Source organism: Aulonocara stuartgranti (assembly GCF_965226115.1).
Source record: "Aulonocara stuartgranti genome assembly, chromosome: 3".
Taxonomy (NCBI): Eukaryota; Metazoa; Chordata; class Actinopteri; order Cichliformes; family Cichlidae; genus Aulonocara; species Aulonocara stuartgranti.
Window position 1 is genome coordinate 75,793,633 of NC_138941.1, and position 21,489 is coordinate 75,815,121.

The 21,489-nt window shown below is 40.1% G+C and overlaps 1 protein-coding gene and 1 long non-coding RNA gene across 2 annotated transcripts in view; one reads left to right on the plus strand and one right to left on the minus strand.

The window, feature by feature from the left end:
* Positions 1–1,394: 1,394 nt before the first annotated feature.
* LOC309703691 (protein NLRC3-like) overlaps positions 1,395–21,489 on the minus strand; it is a 169,816-nt gene continuing 149,721 nt past the window's right edge. Inside the window, exons 2-11 of the mRNA XM_082528640.1 lie at positions 19,680–19,811; positions 19,494–19,595; positions 10,771–10,887; positions 9,734–9,812; positions 8,668–8,893; positions 6,734–8,531; positions 6,180–6,353; positions 4,469–4,642; positions 3,024–3,070; positions 1,395–2,863 (exon numbers count right to left, since the gene is read on the minus strand). Of these exons, the coding sequence (XP_082384766.1) occupies positions 2,334–2,863; positions 3,024–3,070; positions 4,469–4,642; positions 6,180–6,353; positions 6,734–8,531; positions 8,668–8,893; positions 9,734–9,812; positions 10,771–10,887; positions 19,494–19,595; positions 19,680–19,768 (3,336 nt within the window). The 5' untranslated portion in view covers positions 19,769–19,811 and the 3' untranslated portion in view covers positions 1,395–2,333. The remainder of the gene's footprint in view (positions 2,864–3,023; positions 3,071–4,468; positions 4,643–6,179; positions 6,354–6,733; positions 8,532–8,667; positions 8,894–9,733; positions 9,813–10,770; positions 10,888–19,493; positions 19,596–19,679; positions 19,812–21,489) is intronic.
* LOC309703748 lies at positions 3,089–7,299 on the plus strand. Its single transcript, XR_014276013.1, has 3 exons — positions 3,089–4,013; positions 7,072–7,154; positions 7,237–7,299. It is a non-coding gene; the product is annotated as an uncharacterized lncRNA (long non-coding RNA).

Here is a 21,489-nt window from a genome sequence, read left to right on the forward strand (position 1 = left end):
CGGGTGTGTGTGTTTAGGGCCCGGATGGCTTGGGGATAGAAGCTCCTCTTGAGTCTCTCTGTCCTTGCCCGGAAGATGCGGAACCTTCTACCAGATTGCAGAAGTTGGAACCTGGACCCGCCTACTATCCTCGGAAACGTGAAATGATTGGCTAGAATCTAAAGTATATCACAGCTCAGGAAAAAAAAAAGCACCGAAATAAAGCACCGAAATGTGCGCTGCTTTTCGGTCTGGTTACTACCGTTTATGTCAGAACCGGTGCCATGATGGCACCGGACACCGGTACCCATCCCTACTCCCGGGCATTTAGGGGCTCACCGATGCTTGTGTATGGTGAGCCATTAAAGAGGTTAAGCCACATACGGGTGTGGGGAGATTACCTTTGGATAACTAAGAAATGTGGTTAAACAGTTGTAAGCATGTATTGTGTGGCAAGAAGTCACATATACAGAGACACACACCCACACACACAGTGCTTTAACCTTTTATGACCATATGGGTTTTACAGTGGGTGGTGCTTGTGTAAACTGTAACTGCATTCAAAAGAAGGACTGTGAACGGAGGCCGGGGTCGGAGTTGGCTGAAAACAGGTGGAGCGTTTAGCTCCAAGAGCCTGGTTCCGATTGGCTTCCCTTGCGCCACAAGTTAAAAACCGGTTTAGCTGTTTGTCTTGCTTTGTTGACAGGTGAAAAATCTCTGAACCAGCGTGGCCTGTGTTACGAGTTCAAAATTGGGGATGGAGACAAGAGGAAAAACCACAATAACAACACTGGTCTGGCCGGGTTAAGTCAAACGATGATTTTAATAGTCACACGCGTGGGAGATGGACTCTGTATGCAGACAGCCTCAGATCTCAAAATGGTGGAGCATTGATCAAACTCTTATAGCCTCTGGTGCCTCCACCTTATCATAAAAGCCTAAACATTCACATGCTTTTCTCTCACACGGCGCCTAAGCTACGAACTTGGCTCCCCGTTTATCTGCTCCTGCTGAGATGGGGCAGAAAACTCCAGCATGTTCCGTTCTCTTCTAATCAGACAAATAAGGCGATGACTTTCTGCAACCAGTATTTCTTATAACATCATAAAACAATATCATTCATCCACAATAAATCAGCAGTCTAATGTAATGCAAATCAGTTTAACTAATGCAATAGTTATCAGCTTCTTCTAATTCAGGAGAATAATGCAAACTAAGACTACATAATAATTCACAATCTTTAATTAGGGGTCTAACATGGCATAAAATAATATTATAATTTAACACCTGCAAGCGCAGACCCAACATCTACCGTGATGGAGTCTACTCCCCGCTGCTGTGTCAATTATTGTAAATTGAAATGTTATCAGGAAATGATCAGACAAGAGAGGGTTTTCAGGAAACACTCCCAAGTGTTCAGTTTTAAATGGTAATGTAGCCTTTAATATTTATTAGATAAGCCACATGCATTATGATCCCTCAGTACAATCCAATATTTTCAGCTGGCTGAAACATTTTCAAATAATGAGCTTCCAATGATGAGTGAAACAGTAAGAGCACGTGGAGAGTGTTAAATATCAACACTTCAACACTTTTTGATTCCTCATAGGCATCCAATGGAAGACAAAACACTACTCAGTAGACCATTTCACATTTTATTCTCTTACACAATTACTTCTAGAAGGAAGATGCATCCTCCATGACACATTGCCGCGGATCTCAAAAGGGTGGTGTGCCCCTAACGGTTATATTACCAGCTCTCTCATTCTAGCCTAAACAACAGTGTTTCAGTAACTTTCCACTAGAAGATGGTCCCCTGTTATCTGCTTTTCCCAGGCAAGCGTGGGCAAGAGTCTACAGCATTCTAACCCCCAAGGACACGTAGTCTAATGCCTTTATTTCCCAGGGCCGTGTCTACTTAATACTACACTATACAGTTATATGGCATTTTAGTTAATTCAAATCATGGAATTGCGGCACTTCAAATAATTCCATCCCAACAAGAGTTTGGAAAAATCCCATTAAGAAAGAGAAATCAAACCTTTGGATTCATTTTAATGAGCTCAGACTTGTTGAAAATGCAGAGGAGCTGGTTGTGAACTGAGCTTCAGAGAAACACAACGTACTGATACTCACTGTGAAGCTTTGAGTGGAAAAAGACAGAAAAAACAGCATGTGGAGCCTGGAATAACGGGAGCTTCCATCTTTAAAGGACTGAAGAGGAAGAAGTTTACAAGAACAGTTTAAAACATCAACTGATTGAATCCATGAATCTGAAAACGTGTTTCTGAGTGAAAGAGAGACATGTACAGTCAGAGTGTTTATCTAACAGGAGGACACTCTTTACATTCAATTCAGCACAGACTCACTGAGGCACCAGGAAACCAGAGGTTAAATCCAGGATAAAGAGTTTCAGTGAATGTGGTTTTCAGGGTGTGCAGATGGATCAGAGTGTCAGAGGAGACTCTGTAGAAGGACAGAGTGCCAGCAGGACAGTCCACATACACTGCTACTCTGTTAGAGACAGAGGAGGAGGAGTTGATGGATATTCCTTTGTTGTTGTGCCTGACAGAATCAGGACCATCATTAGTGCAGTACAGACACCAGGACTGATCATTCCATCCAAAGATACACGCTTTACTGTTTCCTTTCCTTCTGACTCTTCTGTAAGTGACTGATATGAGAACCGTTCCTTTCCACTCGACCTCCCAGTAACAGCGACCAGTCAGACCATTTCTACACAGCAGCTGAGTAAGTCGATCAAATCTGTCTGGATGATCAGGATATGATTGAACCTCCTCCACATGTGTCATCTTCCTGTTGTTGTCAGACAGTTGGAGCTTTGTGTGAACTGTGTCTGTGTCGATTGTGAGTTTGCAGGAATCTGATGAGAGAACAAACACAATCCAGCTGCAGTTATTGATCCATCATCTGTTCATTGATTGACACTTTGATGATGACTCCTGACATCAGAGATGTGAATGATGAAGATGGTTGAATGTGTGCTGCTTTGTTTTCATGAATCCCATTAAAAACACACTTACACTTCCTCAGACCTGGTGTCAGCCATTGGACTCCAGCAGGCTCCACCCTGAAAGGAGGAGGGGGGGGGGGGGGGGTGTCAGACCAGCACAGTCTTAGCATGCACACATGGCTATTACATGGCTCTCATACACATACTATTACACACTAACAAAAGGAACAGTACAACATTTTTACATCATACATACATCATAATCCTTTGTCTCACTTTACTGATTACCTACAGAAAGTTACTCCTTCAGTCAGCAAGGAATAATCTACATTGCGCATGAGCATCACTTTTTAGATAAATGTGGGACTTACTGGTCCTTCCGGGAAACTTTTGCAGAGCTCTGTGAGAGAGGTTCCTTTAAAATCAACTGATTCATATTTTCGTAGATCACATTACAGAGTTATCTTATAATATCAGTTTCTCAACATAATACTCCATACTTTATATTCAGTATAAACCCATGGAATTCACCCATCTAAATCATCGAATTCAGGTGTTCCAATAACATTCATTGCCACAGGTGTTTAAAATAAAGTACCTAAGGGAAGCATGCATGTTAGAATAGTTGAAAAACCTAGTATCATTGTAAATGTGGTATCTTTATAGAATGTTCAAAAAGTCCAGGAAAAAAAAGAAGAAGCTTAAAATAAAGATGGAAGCATTAGGGAATTTGTGTGAGGTTGTATTTCAGGATTGGGCTCAAGCTCTTGGTATCGCCAAAATTAGCACTTTATGCTTCAGTATGCTAAGACATTTTGGACAATTTATGACCGGCCTTAAAGGGTTAATATGCCAGGCAGGGAGTGTCATGGAACAGACATATTATAGTTATTTAAGAAGTGTTACTACCACCTAGTGGTAACTAAGCAGAATGTCTTTTTTGTAGAGGAAGTGGTCTACAGGAAGTAGTGTGCTCTTTAGCTGCTACAGTAAAAACATTTGTAATCTGATGGCAATCTCTGCAATCCTGCTGTTAAAGTCCACAATATCGGCTTCATCCGTAAGTTCCTATACATTTAATGTGTATTAGTAAGTTTTGACACTATTTTGAGTTAAATCACATGGAGGCAGGTAGATGCTTGTATTTTTTTCAGCAGATGTTTAATTTGTGGTCATGTATCTTTCATTGGAGCAATATTAGAGAATTTATTTTCATCATTAAATCCTTCCAAACACAACAAGCAGCCTGTTTCTTGGAGGATGAAGTGCTGGGAATAAAGAATGTTAAGCTAGCTGTATAGCTGAAATTACATTGCCTGCAACAAACTTTAGTGAGGGCAGCATAGAGCTATAGCCAGTTAAAATTATTGTTCCTGGGCAAGTTCTTGGTGTCCCAATTTGTAAGTATCTCTCAATTTTCTTGACAAAGTGGACTAATGTTTCTTTTGTGAGCATAGGAAAAATGGAAAGAAATGTTCCCAGCTCCTCCTCTTCTATTAGACATTCTCCTCATACCTGAGAGTGTCTAGTCCCCAGGATGGATCCATCAATCCTGCCGACAGCAGTTTTATTCCTGAGTCTCCAGGTTGATTGTAGCTCAGATCTAGCTCTTTCAGATGAGAGGGATTGGAACTCAGAGCTAAAGCCAGAGAAGTACAGCCTTCCTCTGTGATCAGACAGCCTGACAGACTGAAAATACACCAAACAACAATTCATCAATAGACAGCTCTCTTATGTACTTCATTTTTTTTCTCATTTTCTTCAGTTGTCTTTTTCTTTATTTATAGTGAGACAACTACAACTATAATATTTGTTGTCTCTCTCTCTTTTTTTTTTTTAATAATCCACATCTACTTTTGAAAACTCTAGGAACTATATGTAGTTCGTGCATAACTGTACATTTCTGTATCAAATTGATATCAAGGAAACAAAGGGCTTGTTTTTTTCTAAAAATCATACCAATAACAATACAGATGCCTTTAACTAATGAGTGCAGTTCATAGATCAATCTGGCCTAATATTAGGAACACCTACACATATATTCTGTATGTATATTCTCTGATATGCTTCTTTAGGCAGTTAGCTAATCATCAGGTAAGGCCTTATTGCTTTGTATTTCAGGGATGTCTTTGCTGCAGTTCTGATAGTTGACAAACTTTCCTTTATGGTTCATCTTGGCCTCTATACCCCTTCATGGAGGGTAATTCTCCTTGTGGATGTTTGTCTTGTAGCCAAAAATTTCAAGGATCACTGTTGATATGGTGTAGATCTGTTGATTGGTTTTTAGTGTTGGCCGTAGTAGAGATTGTCGATTAAGATGCACTCACATTTTCTAGTAAACTTTCTACTCCAGTCCAGGTTTTCAGCAAATGATTCCTTCAGATTGTCTGTGCGCAGGGTAAACAGACTAAACTAATTTAATACTGGATGCTTGTTATCTTTGGGTCTGAGTTGGCACTGTATTAACAACAGACTTGATTTCTTCTTGAAAATTACTGCATGGGTCCACAACCACATCAGGACAGTGCCACCTGAGATTTCTGCAGATTCTTGGAAATGTTTTTCACTAGAATTTAAAAAAAAAAAAAAAAAAAAAAAAAAGTCTTCCCAACTTCAGTTGTTCCATAATTTGTAGACACAGTCTTGTTGATTTTTGTATCTGGACATAGCATTTTCAGTCGATGTCACTCATCCAAGTTTTTTAGTCTCCCTAACTTTATAAGTAGTACATTTGCAGAATTACTGTTTGACAAGTTAACTCTTTTGGCTGGATCACTAATCAAGACTCTACTTGTGTTTTAGAGCCCAAAATACCAGGTGACCTCAGGAAAAATCACTGACAAATGTGTCTCAGCATCTCTGTGGATGTATATACAATATACTTTTTCTTTTGGCAATCTAGTTAAATGCCAAATGTTGCTTTCTCCTATTTTTCTACAGTCCTATCTCAGCCCTGACTTTAAGGTTCATAACAATAAAAGGAAACTAAAATGCTTTGAACACAAATGGCCCTCAATCTCTGAATGATCATTGCCTAAGTAATTTATACAAACAAATCTAAAACAGAATTTGCACATCAAACATTTTTAGATAGCAAATAAGAATCTCATCATGCATGTAACATGTCAAAATGTAATTTTACATTTTTCTAAAGTTCAGCTGTATATGCAATAATAATTATCCAGAAATTCTGACTTTTTGAATTAAAGTGGAAAAGTTTGCTTACCTGAGAGTTTCCAGTGTACAACACAGACTCTGCAGTCCTGTAGAGAGCATCTTCACTCCTGAGTCGTGCAAGTTGTTGTTACTCAGATCCAGCTCTCTCAGATTAGAGGACTGTGAGCTGAGAACAGAGGTCAGAGCTTCACAGCTTCTCTCTGAGAGGTTACAGCCACCAAGTCTGAAACACAATAACATTTCTGACAAAAAAATCCACAATGGTTTACCTAAAACCTATTGTTGTCATCTGAGACTGAAGATGTCACTTGAATGACAAAACGTCCCTCCCAGTGAGACTATTATGCCCATATGAACAGAATCAACTTCACTTTAAGATTAATTCAGTAATTGAGTATGAATACTTGTCTGTTTCTCTTTGTTAATCCTGCATTAGATTGGTGAAAAGCCCAAGGTATACCCTGACTCCCACCGTTAAGGGTGATTGGATAGGCTCCAGCACTTCCACCCACTCTACACCTCCTGACCCGATAAGTAGGAGAAAATGGATGGATTCTCCGTTAAGTATTTTGAAAATGAAGGGATGAGCACAAATTTACTTACAGTGCTGTATTTGAGTTTTTGACCACTGGCAGCAGCCTCAGAAAAGCCTCCTCTGAAGCTGAGTAATTCTTCAGGTCAAACACTTCCAGATCTTTTTCTGATGACAGTAAGATGAAGGCAAGAGCTGACCACTGAGCAGGAGACAGTTCATTTGTGGACAGACTTCCTGAACTTGTGTACTGTTGGATCTCTTCCACTAGAGAAAGATCATTCAGTTCATTGAGACAGTGGAACAGATTGATGCTTTTCTCTGCAGACAGATTCTCACTGAGCTTCTTCTTGATGTACTGAACTGTTTCGGGATTGGTCAATGAGCTACTTCTTGTCTGTGTCAGCAGACCTTGTAGGAGAACCTGATTGGTCTGCAGTGAAAGACCAAGGAGGAAGCGGAGGAACAAGTCCAGGTGTCCATTTCGACTCTGTAAGGTTTTGTTCAAAGCACTCTGGTAGAAGAATGTAGGATCTATTGTTTTAAATTTCTGGGAACTTTTTTGTTCTTCCAGCAGATTGAGTCCAGAGCTGCTGAAGGTCAGATGGACATGGAGAGCAGCCAGAAACTCCTGAACACTCAGATGGATGAAGCAGAACACCTTGTCCTGGTACAGTCCTCTCTCCTCTTTAAAGATCTGTGTGAACACTCCTGAGTACACCGAGGCTGCTCTGATATCGATGCCACACTCTGTCAGGTCTGATTCATAGAAGACCAGGTTTCCTTTCTGCAGCTGATCAAAAGCCAGTTTTCCCAGAGACTCAATCATCTTCCTGCTCTCTGGACTCCAGTGTGGATCTGTCTCAGCTCCTCCATCATACTTGACCTTCTTCACTTTGGCCTGAACTACCAGGAAGTGGATGTACATCTCAGTCAGGGTCTTGGGCAGTGGTCCTCCCTCTCTGGTTTTCAGCACATCCTCCAGAACTGTAGCAGTGATCCAGCAGAAGACTGGGATGTGGCACATGATGTGGAGGCTTCGTGATGTCTTGATGTGGGAGAGGATTCTGTGGGCTTGCTTTTTATCCCTAAATCTCTTCCTGAAGTACTCCTCCTTCTGTGGGTCAGTGAATCCTCTGACCTCTGTCACCATGTCAAAACATCCAGGAGGGATCTGATCGGCCGCTGCAGGTCGTGTGGTTATCCAGAGGCGAGCAGAGGGAAGCAGTTTCCCCCTGATGAGATTTATCAGCAGCGCATCCACTGAGGTGGACTCTCTAGGGTCAGTTAGGATTGTAGTTTGGTGGAAGTCCAGAGGAAGTCGACACTCATCCAGACCATCAAAGATGAACACAACCTGGAAGTCTTCAAAGCTGCAGATTCCTGCTTCTTTGGTTTCTTTAAAGAAGTAATGAACAAGTGCCACCAAGCTGAACTTTTCCTCTTTCAGCACATTCAGCTCTCTGAAGGTGAATGGAAATATGAACTGGATGTGCTGGTTGGCTTTGTCTTCAGCCCAGTCGAGGGTGTATTTCTGTGTTAAAACTGTTTTCCCAATGCCAGCCACTCCCTTTGTCAGCACTGTTCTGATTGGTTCATCTTTTTCATGTGAGCCTTTAAATATGTCTTCATGTCTGATTGTAGACTCCAGATTGTCTAGCTTCTTAGATGCTGTTTCAATCTGTCTGACCTCATGTTCATTATTAACCTCTGCAGTCCCTCCCTCTGTGATGTAGAGCTCTGTGTAGATCTGATTCAGAAGGGTTGGATTTCCTGCTTTAGCAATCCCCTCAAACACACACTGGAACTTCTCCTTCAAAGTAGATTTAAGTTGATGCTTAGTCCACTCAGCATTCCTAATTAAAGTTCCTAAATGAGTCAATAGACAAAAATATCAATAGGAATTATTATATGCACATATTTTGAATATATATGTGTATTTATTGAATCAATACTAGAACCCCAGTTTATCTAGCAGCTTAAATCATTTGAGAAATCCTCTTACTGCTCTGCACTTCATCAGCCAACTCCTCCTGCTTCATTCTCCTCAGGAAGTTCAGTATGATGTTTACTAATGATTCTCTACTGTCCTTATGGCATTCTTCCTCACCCTTGAATGCCTGGTTATTCTCCGTTTGACTCTGTGAGCATTCTGCGTAATCTGGATTCAGAACCTTCTGTATCTTTTTAAGTTCTTCTTTTACAAAAGTGATCATTTTGTCTTCCAAGACCTGCAATGGAATACTTCATGAATGAGGGTGGAGAGGTGGGCCATAGATACTGAGAGACAACAGAGCAAAATGCAAGTGACAAGAGGTGGAACAGAGAAACGAAGTATTTGTATAAATGAGAGTGCAGAGAGAAGCTTAGAAAAGAGAAGCATCATCAGAAGTTTCTCAGCTTAAGCTCACCACTGACCGTAACTACAAGGACAAATGAAAGTTGGAAGCCTTAAAAGACAGGTGTCTTTCTATTGAAACCAAACTGGTCTCTGATTTAACAGGAGAGGATCTTCAGAATTATTCATCTCATTCTATTGTTAGAAACTTTAGGAACCAAAAGTAAACGTGCAGTTTGCGAGTGAATTGGTTGATATAATAAGGAAATATGAGCTCTTAAATGAAAGATATGATATTCAGCTAATGTCAAGGTTATGTGACATCTCACCTCTGCCACATGTTAATTACACCCTGATGCAACCACTGGGTTGAACATTTTTGCAACCTCTGTTTTACAACCAATTGTTCACAGTAAAGGCTAAATTCATAGAAAGCAATTCAATTATGTGTAATATCCAGAGTCCTAATGAAATCCAAACCTTGACTTCTTTTAAAAACTTGATGAAGACATTTCATGAAACACCAAGAAATATTTTTTTCTATAATTCTTACTAATTAGCTAGAAAGAAGCTAATTTTTAGCTAATAGTTTACTGGGCCCTACAAACAGAGCCAGCATTTGACATGTATTTGCATGAAATATAATTATGTCATGCAGTTTAGAGGAGGCAGAGGTCTGTCAAATACCCCTGCCTCCTCATCCAACAAAAATAGTTGTTGTATATGTACAGACCATAAATATGGAGTCCAGCTGTGTTTGATGCTGCTGGGCAGCCTGACCACTGGGAAGCTCTGAGCTCTGCTGGTCCACTCTGTGGAGGCATCATGAAGATGAATAATAATAATAAACATAACCAATTAGTCAAGATGCTGGTCCTTGACATAAAAATAATAATAATAATAATAATAGTAACAAAAAAGCAATAATTTCTAAAGTGTGTCTATGCTAATGCTAGGGCAGTTCTCACAAGATATCAGAATCTATATTGTTGGAGCAAAGAACTGCTGGGTTTTAAATAGAGAGCCATCTGTACAAATGTCCAGATTATCCATCCATCCATTTTCTTCTGCTTAGGGGTCATGTGGGACTGTAGCCTTTTCCAGCTACCATAGAGGCAGGCTGCACCCTCGACAGGTCGCCAATTTGTTGCTGGGCTAACACCCTTCACAGACAACCATTCACATTCAGACCTATGGGCAATTTAGATTGACCAACTTACCTAACACCACTAACTGCAAGTACCCGGAGAGAACTCACCCAAACATGGGGAGAACATGTAAACTCCACATAGAAAGACCCCGGCTAGGTGGTGGAATAAAACTCAGGACCAACATCCAGAGTAATACAAAAGTAATACAAACTATAAAATTTTCATCTTTGTAGAATTTGTTATAATTATGTGGTGACAGTGTAAAGATACCCTCCATTTTTTAAATTTCAGCCGTTTTGACATTGTTCTTTATGTGAGGCTTGGATGGAGGAGGTTTTGCTTTGATGCCATTTGCGAGAGAACTGTAAATCCCGTCTCAATGAGAATGAAACTGGATGATAGAGGACTACAACAACTACATTTTTTCTTCACTAAAGAAACGCCTCCTCCCACATCCATTCTTTAAACTCTAACTGCTGTGTTCGTGGAAACACTCCAACACACACTGCTTCACATATGAAAATAGAAATGTGTGTGAAAAAGAGCTGAGTTGACATTGATCATGGTGGAGGATTTATTCATAAACACTGAGTCACAACAACATTTAGACACACATTACCTCTCTGCAGGAGGACAGAGGCCTGATTTAAATGTTTGAATATAATCCTTTGATTGGTCACTCTTGAAGGACACACAGCTGGTGCCAGGTTCATGGGGATCAGATATCAGATTGATCCTGATAGAAAAAAAGAAAAAAAAATACTTTAAGTTTATTTTCTTGATTTAAAAATCCAAATAGTTTAATAAAATCTATAAATAAATGTAAAAAAAAATCCCAAACAAACCAAATTATCCAGTGTGACCAGGAGATATTTTATTTTGTATTCTTATGATCACAGTTATAATTAGAAGTATCAATCATTAATCATTTACCATTGTGGAATCTGATGACAGTATAATCTTTGTTTTATATCTATGGTAATCTGAGTAAAGATTAATGTATGCAGGTTATCATCATTGTAATCAAGTCTCAAATGGTATCCACAGCATTGTATTCACCGTCCATAACTGGAGGGTCCAGCAGGACCGTGTTCTAATTCATTTGCAGGCCTACATCAGAACATGCACATAGAGAGTTCACCCTTATTTACACAGGGAGGTCATGTCAGGACATTCTCTAGTTGGACACGCAGGCTCACAGAACTGCACAACATGACATGTCACACACTTGTTTTTCTCTAAAGTATCATCTGATGTTTGTATAAGGAGAACTTTGGACTATGGGGAGACTGTTATCATTTCCAGTAAGGTCTAACTGTGTGATGTCATCATGGGTTATATAAGGATGGGGAACGGTCCACTCTTTGGAGATCTGTGGCTGTACGCTTGTCTTCCCATGCTTCTGTCTTAGAAGCATGTAATAAAATCACTATTTTTGTCACCTACACGGACTCGGCTGTTTTTCCTTCTTACCCAAACTGAACCAGACGTAACACCAGCCATTCTCTTCCTGTCTTTAGTTTTCCATTTTGTTCATATTTCTAAATGTCAGCATTAAACTAGGCATGAAACATTGCATACATAAAGGCCAATTTAGACCATGGAGCCCTAACACTGTCTGTGAAGCTGGATTTAAGAAATAAGCGTTTCCTCTACAGACATGCTGACAGATATCAGGACTAGTACTTTGGTGAAAAACTGAGTTAGCTTTGTGCGTTTATGTTGTAAACTGCTTGTATGTGCTTTGTAAAAAGATGCTTTGTTGCATAAAATTTGGGATGATCACATGCTATGGACATCTGCTCTGATATCCATCTGCATCACAACTTGAGGAACCATGAAATACTGATCGGAAGTGGGCTACTGGAATAACAAAGGATGAGATTATGGAATATTGGAATGCGCATATAATTCTAGCAAATAGCTCCACCACTCAGGCTAGAGACAGAATGATACTAGATGAGCATATCAGAAAGGATGCAACCCATAACAAAAAAGGTCAGCTGCTAGTGGATCTAAGAGCAAAACACAGCAACTTTCCTGAACAAGATCCTTTAACCATTAAAGTGGCAGAAATCCATGAAAAAGTATCCAGTATGAAGAGTTGGACAGCACCAGGTCCTGACATGATTCACACCTACTGGCTGAAGCTGACTAAACTCCATGAGCTGCACAAACAAACCTGATGCTAATTGACAAGAGCCACGCAGAGTGGCTAAATGAAGGCTGGACAGTTCCGATCACCAAGGATACCCAGAAGGGACCTGTTGGAGCTATTTGTTCTTTATTTTTTATTATTTTGAAATTAGTTAAAGTTTGTTAGTTTATTTATATTTTGGGGTTTATTTGTTGGTTAATATTTTGTTTTAAATGATTTGTTTTGTTTGTTGTTATTTTGTTAAATTAGTCAGTAAGAGCTGTAGGGCCATTTTGTTTCTATAAATAAAGAGACTGGTATAGGACCAGCATGCATTGGGGTGGGCCTATGGTTTTTTACCAGAGCAGGAGAAGCAGTAGGAAGGATCTTGTTATTGCTTGCCAAATGGATAAATAAACCAAAACCAAAACTCTCAACTAAAAGGTTTGGACAATGGACTTCTTTTGCCTGCGTACGAAATATTACCTCAGTGCAGCAGTGGCTTGTGGACTTTAAGTTGTGGGACGTTTGATCATTCAAAAGTAAAGGAATTGCCACTACACAAAGTAAAAAACCTTCCCGTGGACAAAGGAATAATTCTTCATTAATGGATATAAGGATTTCAAGGATCACCGTCGAACTCGAATAAAAGGTATTGGATCGTCTGGTGAGTAATCCAGACGGATTTGATGTTGAGGCCTGGATCAACATGTCACTCGTTCATCAAAGCTGGTGAGTGATAATATTGTTTAAGCCGTAAAGGAAAACGGTGAAGCTATTGGAGTTTAAAGACATTATTTCACTACAAAGACTGATGAACTGAGTTTTGACGTACTAAATTGGTGCAAAATTGGATCGCTAATTGAAACATGCCAACGCCCTCTGTGGAAATGTTTGTTCGCTGCAAAAGGCAGGTAAATGGATGTCATGTTTGTACTTTAGGCTATGGATTCTCAGTGTGCTGTGCATCTTTATAAAGTTTGAAATAATCCAAGAGGACAATAAAAATGTCGGATATTAAGAGTAAACGAGAGGATGACACTGAGATGCAAGCAGAGAAAAGAAGCGTTAAATTTACGCCAAAAGGTTTGGATTTGTATATAAAGACATGCCAAGAAAAGTGCAGTTCAATGTGTAAGCAAGCATCTAAGTACATGGGGAAAATTTCCGCTTTAATGACCTCACATGAAAACGTTAAGGAAGTGTCTTCTGAATTTGGGAAGTTTATTAAATGCTATCAAGATGCAAACGCTTTGCAAGAATCCTTTTTAAGTTTGCCACTGCCAGAAGATGAAGTGAAAAGGCAAGTTGCACATTTTCAGTCGAAGGTGACAGCATTCTCTGTTTTTATGGACAAAGTAAAGGTTTGGTTGCAGGAGGCGGGCGAGCCGTATACTGAACAAAACAATACTGTTCGCAATGATAAAGCTGTTAAAAGTGAGGATGTGAAAGGTCTACAGTCATTCTCTCTTTTTCTTCAAGGATGTTCGAATCTAATGCAGCAAGTTGTTTATATGAAGGAGTTGGATTTGCCCTCAAATATGAGAATGGTTGTTATGAAACTTCCATACAAATTGAGGGAAAAATGGAGAGTTGTTGCCTATGAACTGCAGGAACAAAATGGTTACAGAGCAGTGTTCACTGATCTGATTGCCTTTATAATAAAACAGGTAAAAGTAGCATCAGATCCAGTGTTTGGCAACATCCAAGACTCACAATCTGGAAGCAGCTTTAAAGCTTCAAGTTCTACCAAGCAAAGGAGAAAAGGAAGTAGTTTTGCCACTAATGTCAGTACAGTGCCAGGAATCAAAGCTCAATCAACTGGAAGCAGAACAACTTCCGTTGTTCTGCGTAGTTGTTTGTTTTGTTCACACAGCAACCATTTACTAGAGAATTGTAAGCAGTTTAAAGCTAAAACGCATCAGGATAAGTTGACTTTTATCAAGGAAAGGGGAATTTGTTTTGGTTGTTTAAAAGTTGGTCACACAAGCAAAGACTGTAGGAGTCGTTTGGATTGCGACGTGTGTCACCAAAGGCACCCAGGGGTTCTTCATATAGAGCGAAAGGATCCAGGTGCGTCTTCGGAACAAACTCAACAGAGGACAAACTCTAATGTCAACTTTTCAACTGCAACCACTCAGACATGTGGGTATATTGGGGCTGGTCATGAAGTTGATGCAATTTTTTCTATAGTTCCAGTTCAAGTTAAGAGCCAAAAGAGTAATAAAATTGTGCAAACTTATGCGTTTTTGGATCCTGGAAGTTCAGGTACATTCTGTACAGAAACTTTGGCAAAAAGGCTGAATGTAAAAGGTAAAAAGACCAATATCTTTTTGAGAACAATGAGTCAAGATAAGATTGTTAGTACACAAGTTCTGTCTGGTTTGGAAGTGTCTGGTTTGGAAGCAAATGATTTCATGCCATTGCCAGATGTTTTGACTCAAAAGACTATGCCAGTTTCTACAGTTAATATTCCCCAGCAAAGCGACATCGATCAGTGGCCTCATCTTAAACCTGTTAAACTGTACAACGTTAATGCAGATGTGGAGCTACTGATAGGCACTGATGCTTCCAATGTTTTGGAGCCATGGAAGGTGATAAACAGTGTGGGAGGTGGACCTTATGCTGTAAAAACAAAAGTTGGCTGGGTCATAAATGGTCCCCTGCGCACTGGAAGTAACAGTGGAAATAAAACCAACTGCACTGCTGTAACAGCCAATAGGATTTCTGTTGAGCGTCTTGAAGACATGTTGATTAAACAGTACAATCATGATTTTAATGAAAGATCATCAGAGGAGCAGACTGAAATGTCTAGAGAAGATCTGTGTTTCATGGATATTGTTAGTAGTTCAATAAAGCTTATTGGAAATCATTATCACATTGATTTGCCTTTCAGGAGAGAAGGTTCCAGTTTGCCAAATAACCTCTGTGTCGCGGAGCAGCGTCTCCAGAGTCTCAGACGGAGATTTGAAAAGGATACTCATTATAAGGATGAATACACTAAATGTGTAAACAACATGCTTGAACGAGGATATGCCGAGTTTGTGCCTGTAGATGAGTTGCACAAAGATGATGGAAAGGTGTGGTACATCCCTCATCATGGAGTGTATCATCCCACAAAGGGCAAATTAAGAGTTGTATTTGACTGTGGAACAACTTATAAAGGAGCATCATTGAACAGTCAGCTTCTACAGGGACCTGATCTCACAAACTCGCTGGTTGGGGTTCTGATCAGATTTAGACAAGAGCCTGTTGCATTAATGGCGGACATTGATTCCATGTTTCACCAAGCTCACGTCTCAGAAAAACATGTCAACTTTCTCCGTTTCCTGTGGTGGCAACATGGTGACACTTCAAGGTCTGCACAGGAATGCAGGATGAAAGTGCATTTGTTTGGAGCTGTATCTTCGCCAAGTTGTGCAAATTATGCTCTACAGAGAACTGCAGATGATAATGCACAACAGTTTCCAGCTGAAGTGGTTGATACAGTCAAAAGAAACTTTTATGTGGATGATTGTTTGAAATCTGTTGCTTCAGAAGAGGAGGCAGTGCACATGGTGAAGAGGCTGACAGATATCTGTGCTAAAGGAGGATTTAAGCTTTCAAAATGGATCAGCAACAGTCGCACAGTGCTCATGTCAATCCCAGAGGAAAGAAGAGCAAAGGAAATTAAGGATCTGGATTTGCACACAGATCAACTTCCAGTTGAGAGAGCACTGGGTTTACAGTGGTGCATAGCAACAGACAAGTTCCAGTTCAGAACCTCCCTGCAGGACCGTCCAACAACCAGAAGGGGCATTTTGTCTGTGGTCAGCTCACTGTATGATCCTTTGGGAATCTTGTCTCCCTTCAGTATGCCAGCTAAACTGTTGCTACAAGAGCTTTGCCGACAAAATTTGAAGTGGGATGAAGTTATTCCCCACTCTCTTTCCCAGCGGTGGCGTGATTGGCTGGAGGATCTCCAGCTGATTTCAAAGTTTAAAGTGGAACGTTGCATTAAACCAAGTTGCTTTGGAAGACCAGATGGGGCACAACTTCATCATTTTTCTGATGCAAGTCAAGATGGGTATGGAACGGTGTCATATTTAAAGTTGGAAAAGAATAACGTCACGCATGTTGCTTTTATCCTGGGAAAGGCTAGAGTTGCTCCTCTCAAGCAAACTACAATTCCCAGGTTGGAATTGACGGCTGCAGTTCGGGTGGACAGGCTTCTGCAAAAGGAGCTGCAAGTCAGGTTGGAAAAATCAGTTTTTTGGACTGATAGCACAACAGTACTGAAATACATCTCCAATGAAACCAGAAGATTCAATACTTTTGTTGCAAACAGAATTGCTGTTATTCGGGAAGCAACAGATGTGAATCAGTGGAGATACGTTTCTTCTAAGGAGAATCCTGCAGATGACGCATCCAGAGGTATGAGAGCTGGGGATCTCCTCAAATGTAGGAGATGGATAAAAGGGCCAGAATTTCTCTATGAGTCAGAAAAGGAATGGCCTAAACTGGATGTGGAGTACAGTGTAATTTCTGCAGATGACCCAGAGGTCAAAAGGGACCTGACAATGAATGCCATTGTGAGAGAATTACAAAATCCTACCAGCTATTTTATCCTCTACTTCTCATCTTGGGCAAAACTTAAAATCTCTGTAGCCTGGCTTTTAAAGATGAAAGAGGTCTTGGTGTTGTTGGCACAGAAGAGGAAAGAGTTGCTTGCTGCAGGTTTGAATAAGAATGATCCGGAAGGTCAGAAAGAAGTGGAGATAAGAATGGAAAGATTTAAGACCACTTTGAAGAAAGGAAATCTCACTCCAGAAGACTTGGCAAAGGCAGAACAAGCTATTCTTCAATATGCACAACAACAGAAATTTACGACTGAAATGGCTTTAATCTGCAATGGCCTCAAAGGAGTCTCTAAGGGAAATTGTCTCTACAAACTTGATCCAGTGTTGGATGCAGGAATCCTCAGAGTGGGTGGCCGATTGAATAAAGCAGCCATGCCTATGGAATTAAAGCATCCTGTAATTTTGACAAAAGATATGCATGTGTCAACACTGATTTTACGCCATATCCATCAAAGGTTGGGACATGCAGGAAGAGCACACATGCTGTCAAAACTAAGACAAAATTACTGGATATTAAATGCAAATTCTGCTGCCAGGAAAATTATCTCTCGTTGTATCACGTGTAGACGCAACAGAGGAAAGTTTGTTGAACAAAAGATGGCGGATCTGCCTGAAGAGAGAGTCCTGCCAGACATAGCCCCATTCACAAATGTTGGAGTGGACTATTTTGGACCTATAAGTGTTAAAAGAGGACGAAGTCTCCTTAAAAGGTATGGAGTTCTTTTTACTTGTTTCACCAGTCGTGCAGTACATCTGGAGATTGCATGTACACTTGATACAGACTCTTGTATAAATGCTGTGAGGAGGTTCATCTGTAGACGAGGCCCAGTTTCGACCATCAGATCTGATAATGCTACAAATTTTGTTGGGGCGAATCGAGAGTTGAAAGAAAGTTTGACTGAGCTGGACCATGCCAAAATTCAAAAGGCTTTTGTTCAGGATGGCATGAAATGGAACTTCAACATCCCAGCAGCTTCTCACCAAGGCGGTGTGTGGGAGCGTCTCATTCGTTCAGTAAAGAATATTTTAGCCTCAGTTCTTAAGGAGCAAGTTCTGGATGATGAAGGACTCCACACAGTCTTCTGTGAGGTTGAAGCTATAATGAACGACAGACCCATTACTAAAGTTTCAGATGACTCAAATGATCTTGAAGCACTGACACCCAATCACTTGTTGTTGCTGAAAAATAAACCAGTTTTTCCACCAGGACTGTTTCATCCAAGTGATTTGCATGTCAGGAAAAGGTGGAAACAGGTACAGTACATGGCAGAGTTGTTCTGGAAGAGATGGCTTTCTGAGTACCTACCTCTGATGCAAGAAAGACAAAAATGGATGAGGACTAAAAGATGTCTTATACCTGGAGATGTTGTTTTAATTGCAGACGCTACAGCTCCAAGAGGATCATGGATGATGGCGAAAGTCTTAAATGTAAACCAGGATGCAAAAGGCTTGGTGCGTTCTGTGAGACTACAAACAAGGACCAGTGTTTTGGAAAGGCCAGTGACAAAACTTATTTTGCTACTGGAAGCCTCATCGTGAAGAAAATCATCAATGAAAATTAAGGATTTGTTTAAGGGAATAGCTCCTCCTTTTGGGACTTTAAAGTAATTGTGATAGTATGCACAATTAGGGGCCGGAGTGTTGGAGCTATTTGTTCTTTATTTTTTATTATTTTGAAATTAGTTAAAGTTTGTTAGTTTATTTATATTTTGGGGTTTATTTGTTGGTTAATATTTTGTTTTAAATGATTTGTTTTGTTTGTTGTTATTTTGTTAAATTAGTCAGTAAGAGCTGTAGGGCCATTTTGTTTCTATAAATAAAGAGACTGGTATAGGACCAGCATGCATTGGGGTGGGCCTATGGTTTTTTACCAGAGCAGGAGAAGCAGTAGGAAGGATCTTGTTATTGCTTGCCAAATGGATAAATAAACCAAAACCAAAACTCTCAACTAAAAGGTTTGGACAATGGACTTCTTTTGCCTGCGTACGAAATATTACCTCAGTGCAGCAGTGGCTTGTGGACTTTAAGTTGTGGGACGTTTGATCATTCAAAAGTAAAGGAATTGCCACTACAGGACCAATCACAACTATTGACCAATGACCTGCCTCAGCGCACCATGGAAGCTTCGGTGAAGCTTGTTGGGCTTGAACCAAGTGTCGCAGCGGCTAAGATGAAACGAAACATGGCTCCATACATGAGGGGGAGAAAGAAATTTCAATTCAATTTCAATTTTAGTTATACAGTGCCAAATCGCAACAACAGTCGCCTCAAGGCACTTTATATTGTAAGGTAGACCTTACAATAATACATACAGAAAGTAATTGGCAGAAATACCTGAGGGGCAAAACACCAGCAAATGGGAATTTACGAAAGAGACGGTCTGTCCCCACTGCGATTCTGCATAGGTCTGAACCCCATCAGCAAGATTCAAGACAAGCAATGGGGAAAACTGCAAGAGCACCTACGTCCTGTTGCTGTTTAACATACAGTTTAAATGGGATTGAGGGAATGATGTGTTTGCACTGCAGTTTATATCCAGCAACATCAAACAGTTATATAAAAGAGTTCACGTTACTAACAGCTCACCTCTCCGCAGCAGATACAGGATGGACATTAAAACAAATGGGGTCCTTTTTAGACCAGTCACTGTGTAAGGACACAGAGGTGGGTTCAGGTCCAGGCTGGTTCCTGTGAATAATGATGCAGCAGTGATGTGAGTGCTGAGCTGTGACATGGAGAAGAGTCATGGACAGTTAGAGATGGTCATCTCACCTCTGAGCTTTGGTCTGGCTCTCATGTTCCCCACACAGAGTGCTTTTAGAGGGAGGGGCTCCCTCCTCTCTGTCCTCACACTGATCCATGCTACTAAAATCACATCAGCTCACACACACCTTCTACCTTCACCTGCGGAGGAAACACAAATTATTCATCCATACATTCTCTCGCTTATCCTTTTAAGGGTTAGGGGGGGGGCTGGAGCCTATTCATAGGGCTAGAGGTAGGGTACACCCTGGACAGGTTGCCAACCTGCTATAATGGGGGTTTAGCTGAGGAGGGAGACAATGAGGAACATTTAGTCCAGTTTGTGCAACAGAATAAAGACAAAGGACAAACTCCTCGACATTTATGTTTACACACGCTGTGGCCTAACTGCTCACATCTGGAAATACTTAAGACGGGCTTTCTAGTTGGGCTTCTTGCCTTGGCCCTGAGCTGGCACTGTTACAGAAACATTTCAAGTCCCCAACTGCAGTCCTGTCACATATACATCTTACCATTTGTGAAGCTCTCAAACATATCCCATGGCTGGCAGTTCTTTCTGAGTTCATCAAAGTGTCCTTGTGTCATGTGTGAGACAGACAACGCTTCATACACACACACACCGCTGACCAGAGGTGGAAAAACTACACATCACCTTTCAGTAGAAATACACACACTTTTGCTAAAAATATTCTAGTAAATGCTGGAAAAAAAAACACTTATAGGAATAAACACTGCTCTTTGAGTGAAATTTCAACAAGCTATTTATGTGGAAAGGCTTTTTGTGTCAAGCTTCACTGTGAATGTAAATTTTGAAGCAGTTTGGTTGTACACTGATAAAAAAAAAAAACATAATTTTCTCTCTCACACTGTCTGGCTGACACATGAACACTGAGACTGTGCAGCATCATTTGTCACATCTGCCCTGCAGCTAAACCAAACCAACATTACCAACATTAGTCATTTTATTTTAAAACAACCAACAGGAAATGGCAGCATACAGCTTTGTATCACTTCAAATAGAGAGATGACCATTTCCTTCTGAGAAATAAAAACACAAAACAGTTTGTATTACAAATAAATTAATAAAACATCACTTGTTCATCAAATTGTTTGATTCCAGTCACTTAATAATCTATAATCATGTGGATGTGATTATAGATCATCAAACTAGAAAAAAGATGTAACTGCATGCAGCATAGTTTTAGTTTGAAGCACACCTGAGCATTGAAAAGCATCATTATGTTATTTAACAGGACTGTATAAACATTAACACAGATCAGTGGTTTGTTTGATTTACATATTAATCCAAATCACACATAGTTGTTTTGAACATATTAAATAACAGTCTGACGTCCTGTTCTGCTCCATTACTTTCTGTGATGCCTCAACTCAAAGGAATGTTTAACTGAACATTTCCTCATGTCTGAGTATGTGTGTGTCTGTCTGTGAACATTAACCAAGTAATTCAAACTTCGTTCCAATCAACTTTTTTCTTCTTTGAAAACTCAATTTGAAATAGATTAAACACAAGTATTAGGGTTTGTTTCTGCACTTTACACATTCTTTAGTTATTGAGGGGCAGATATAAACATATTTAACGCAATATTGCTGGCATTATCCAGCAGAGGTTTGTGGCCAAATTCAGCACAACTAACTCAAATGACTTTAAGCGGGCCTTCATTGAGACTGAAAACATTTCAAAATGTTTAATAAAAAATCCAAAGACGTCAATGGAAGGCTATGCAAGAAACACAATAAACCACACACTGACCAACTAAAAATGATTAAAAGCATCAAACAGTAAAAGAAGAAAATTCCA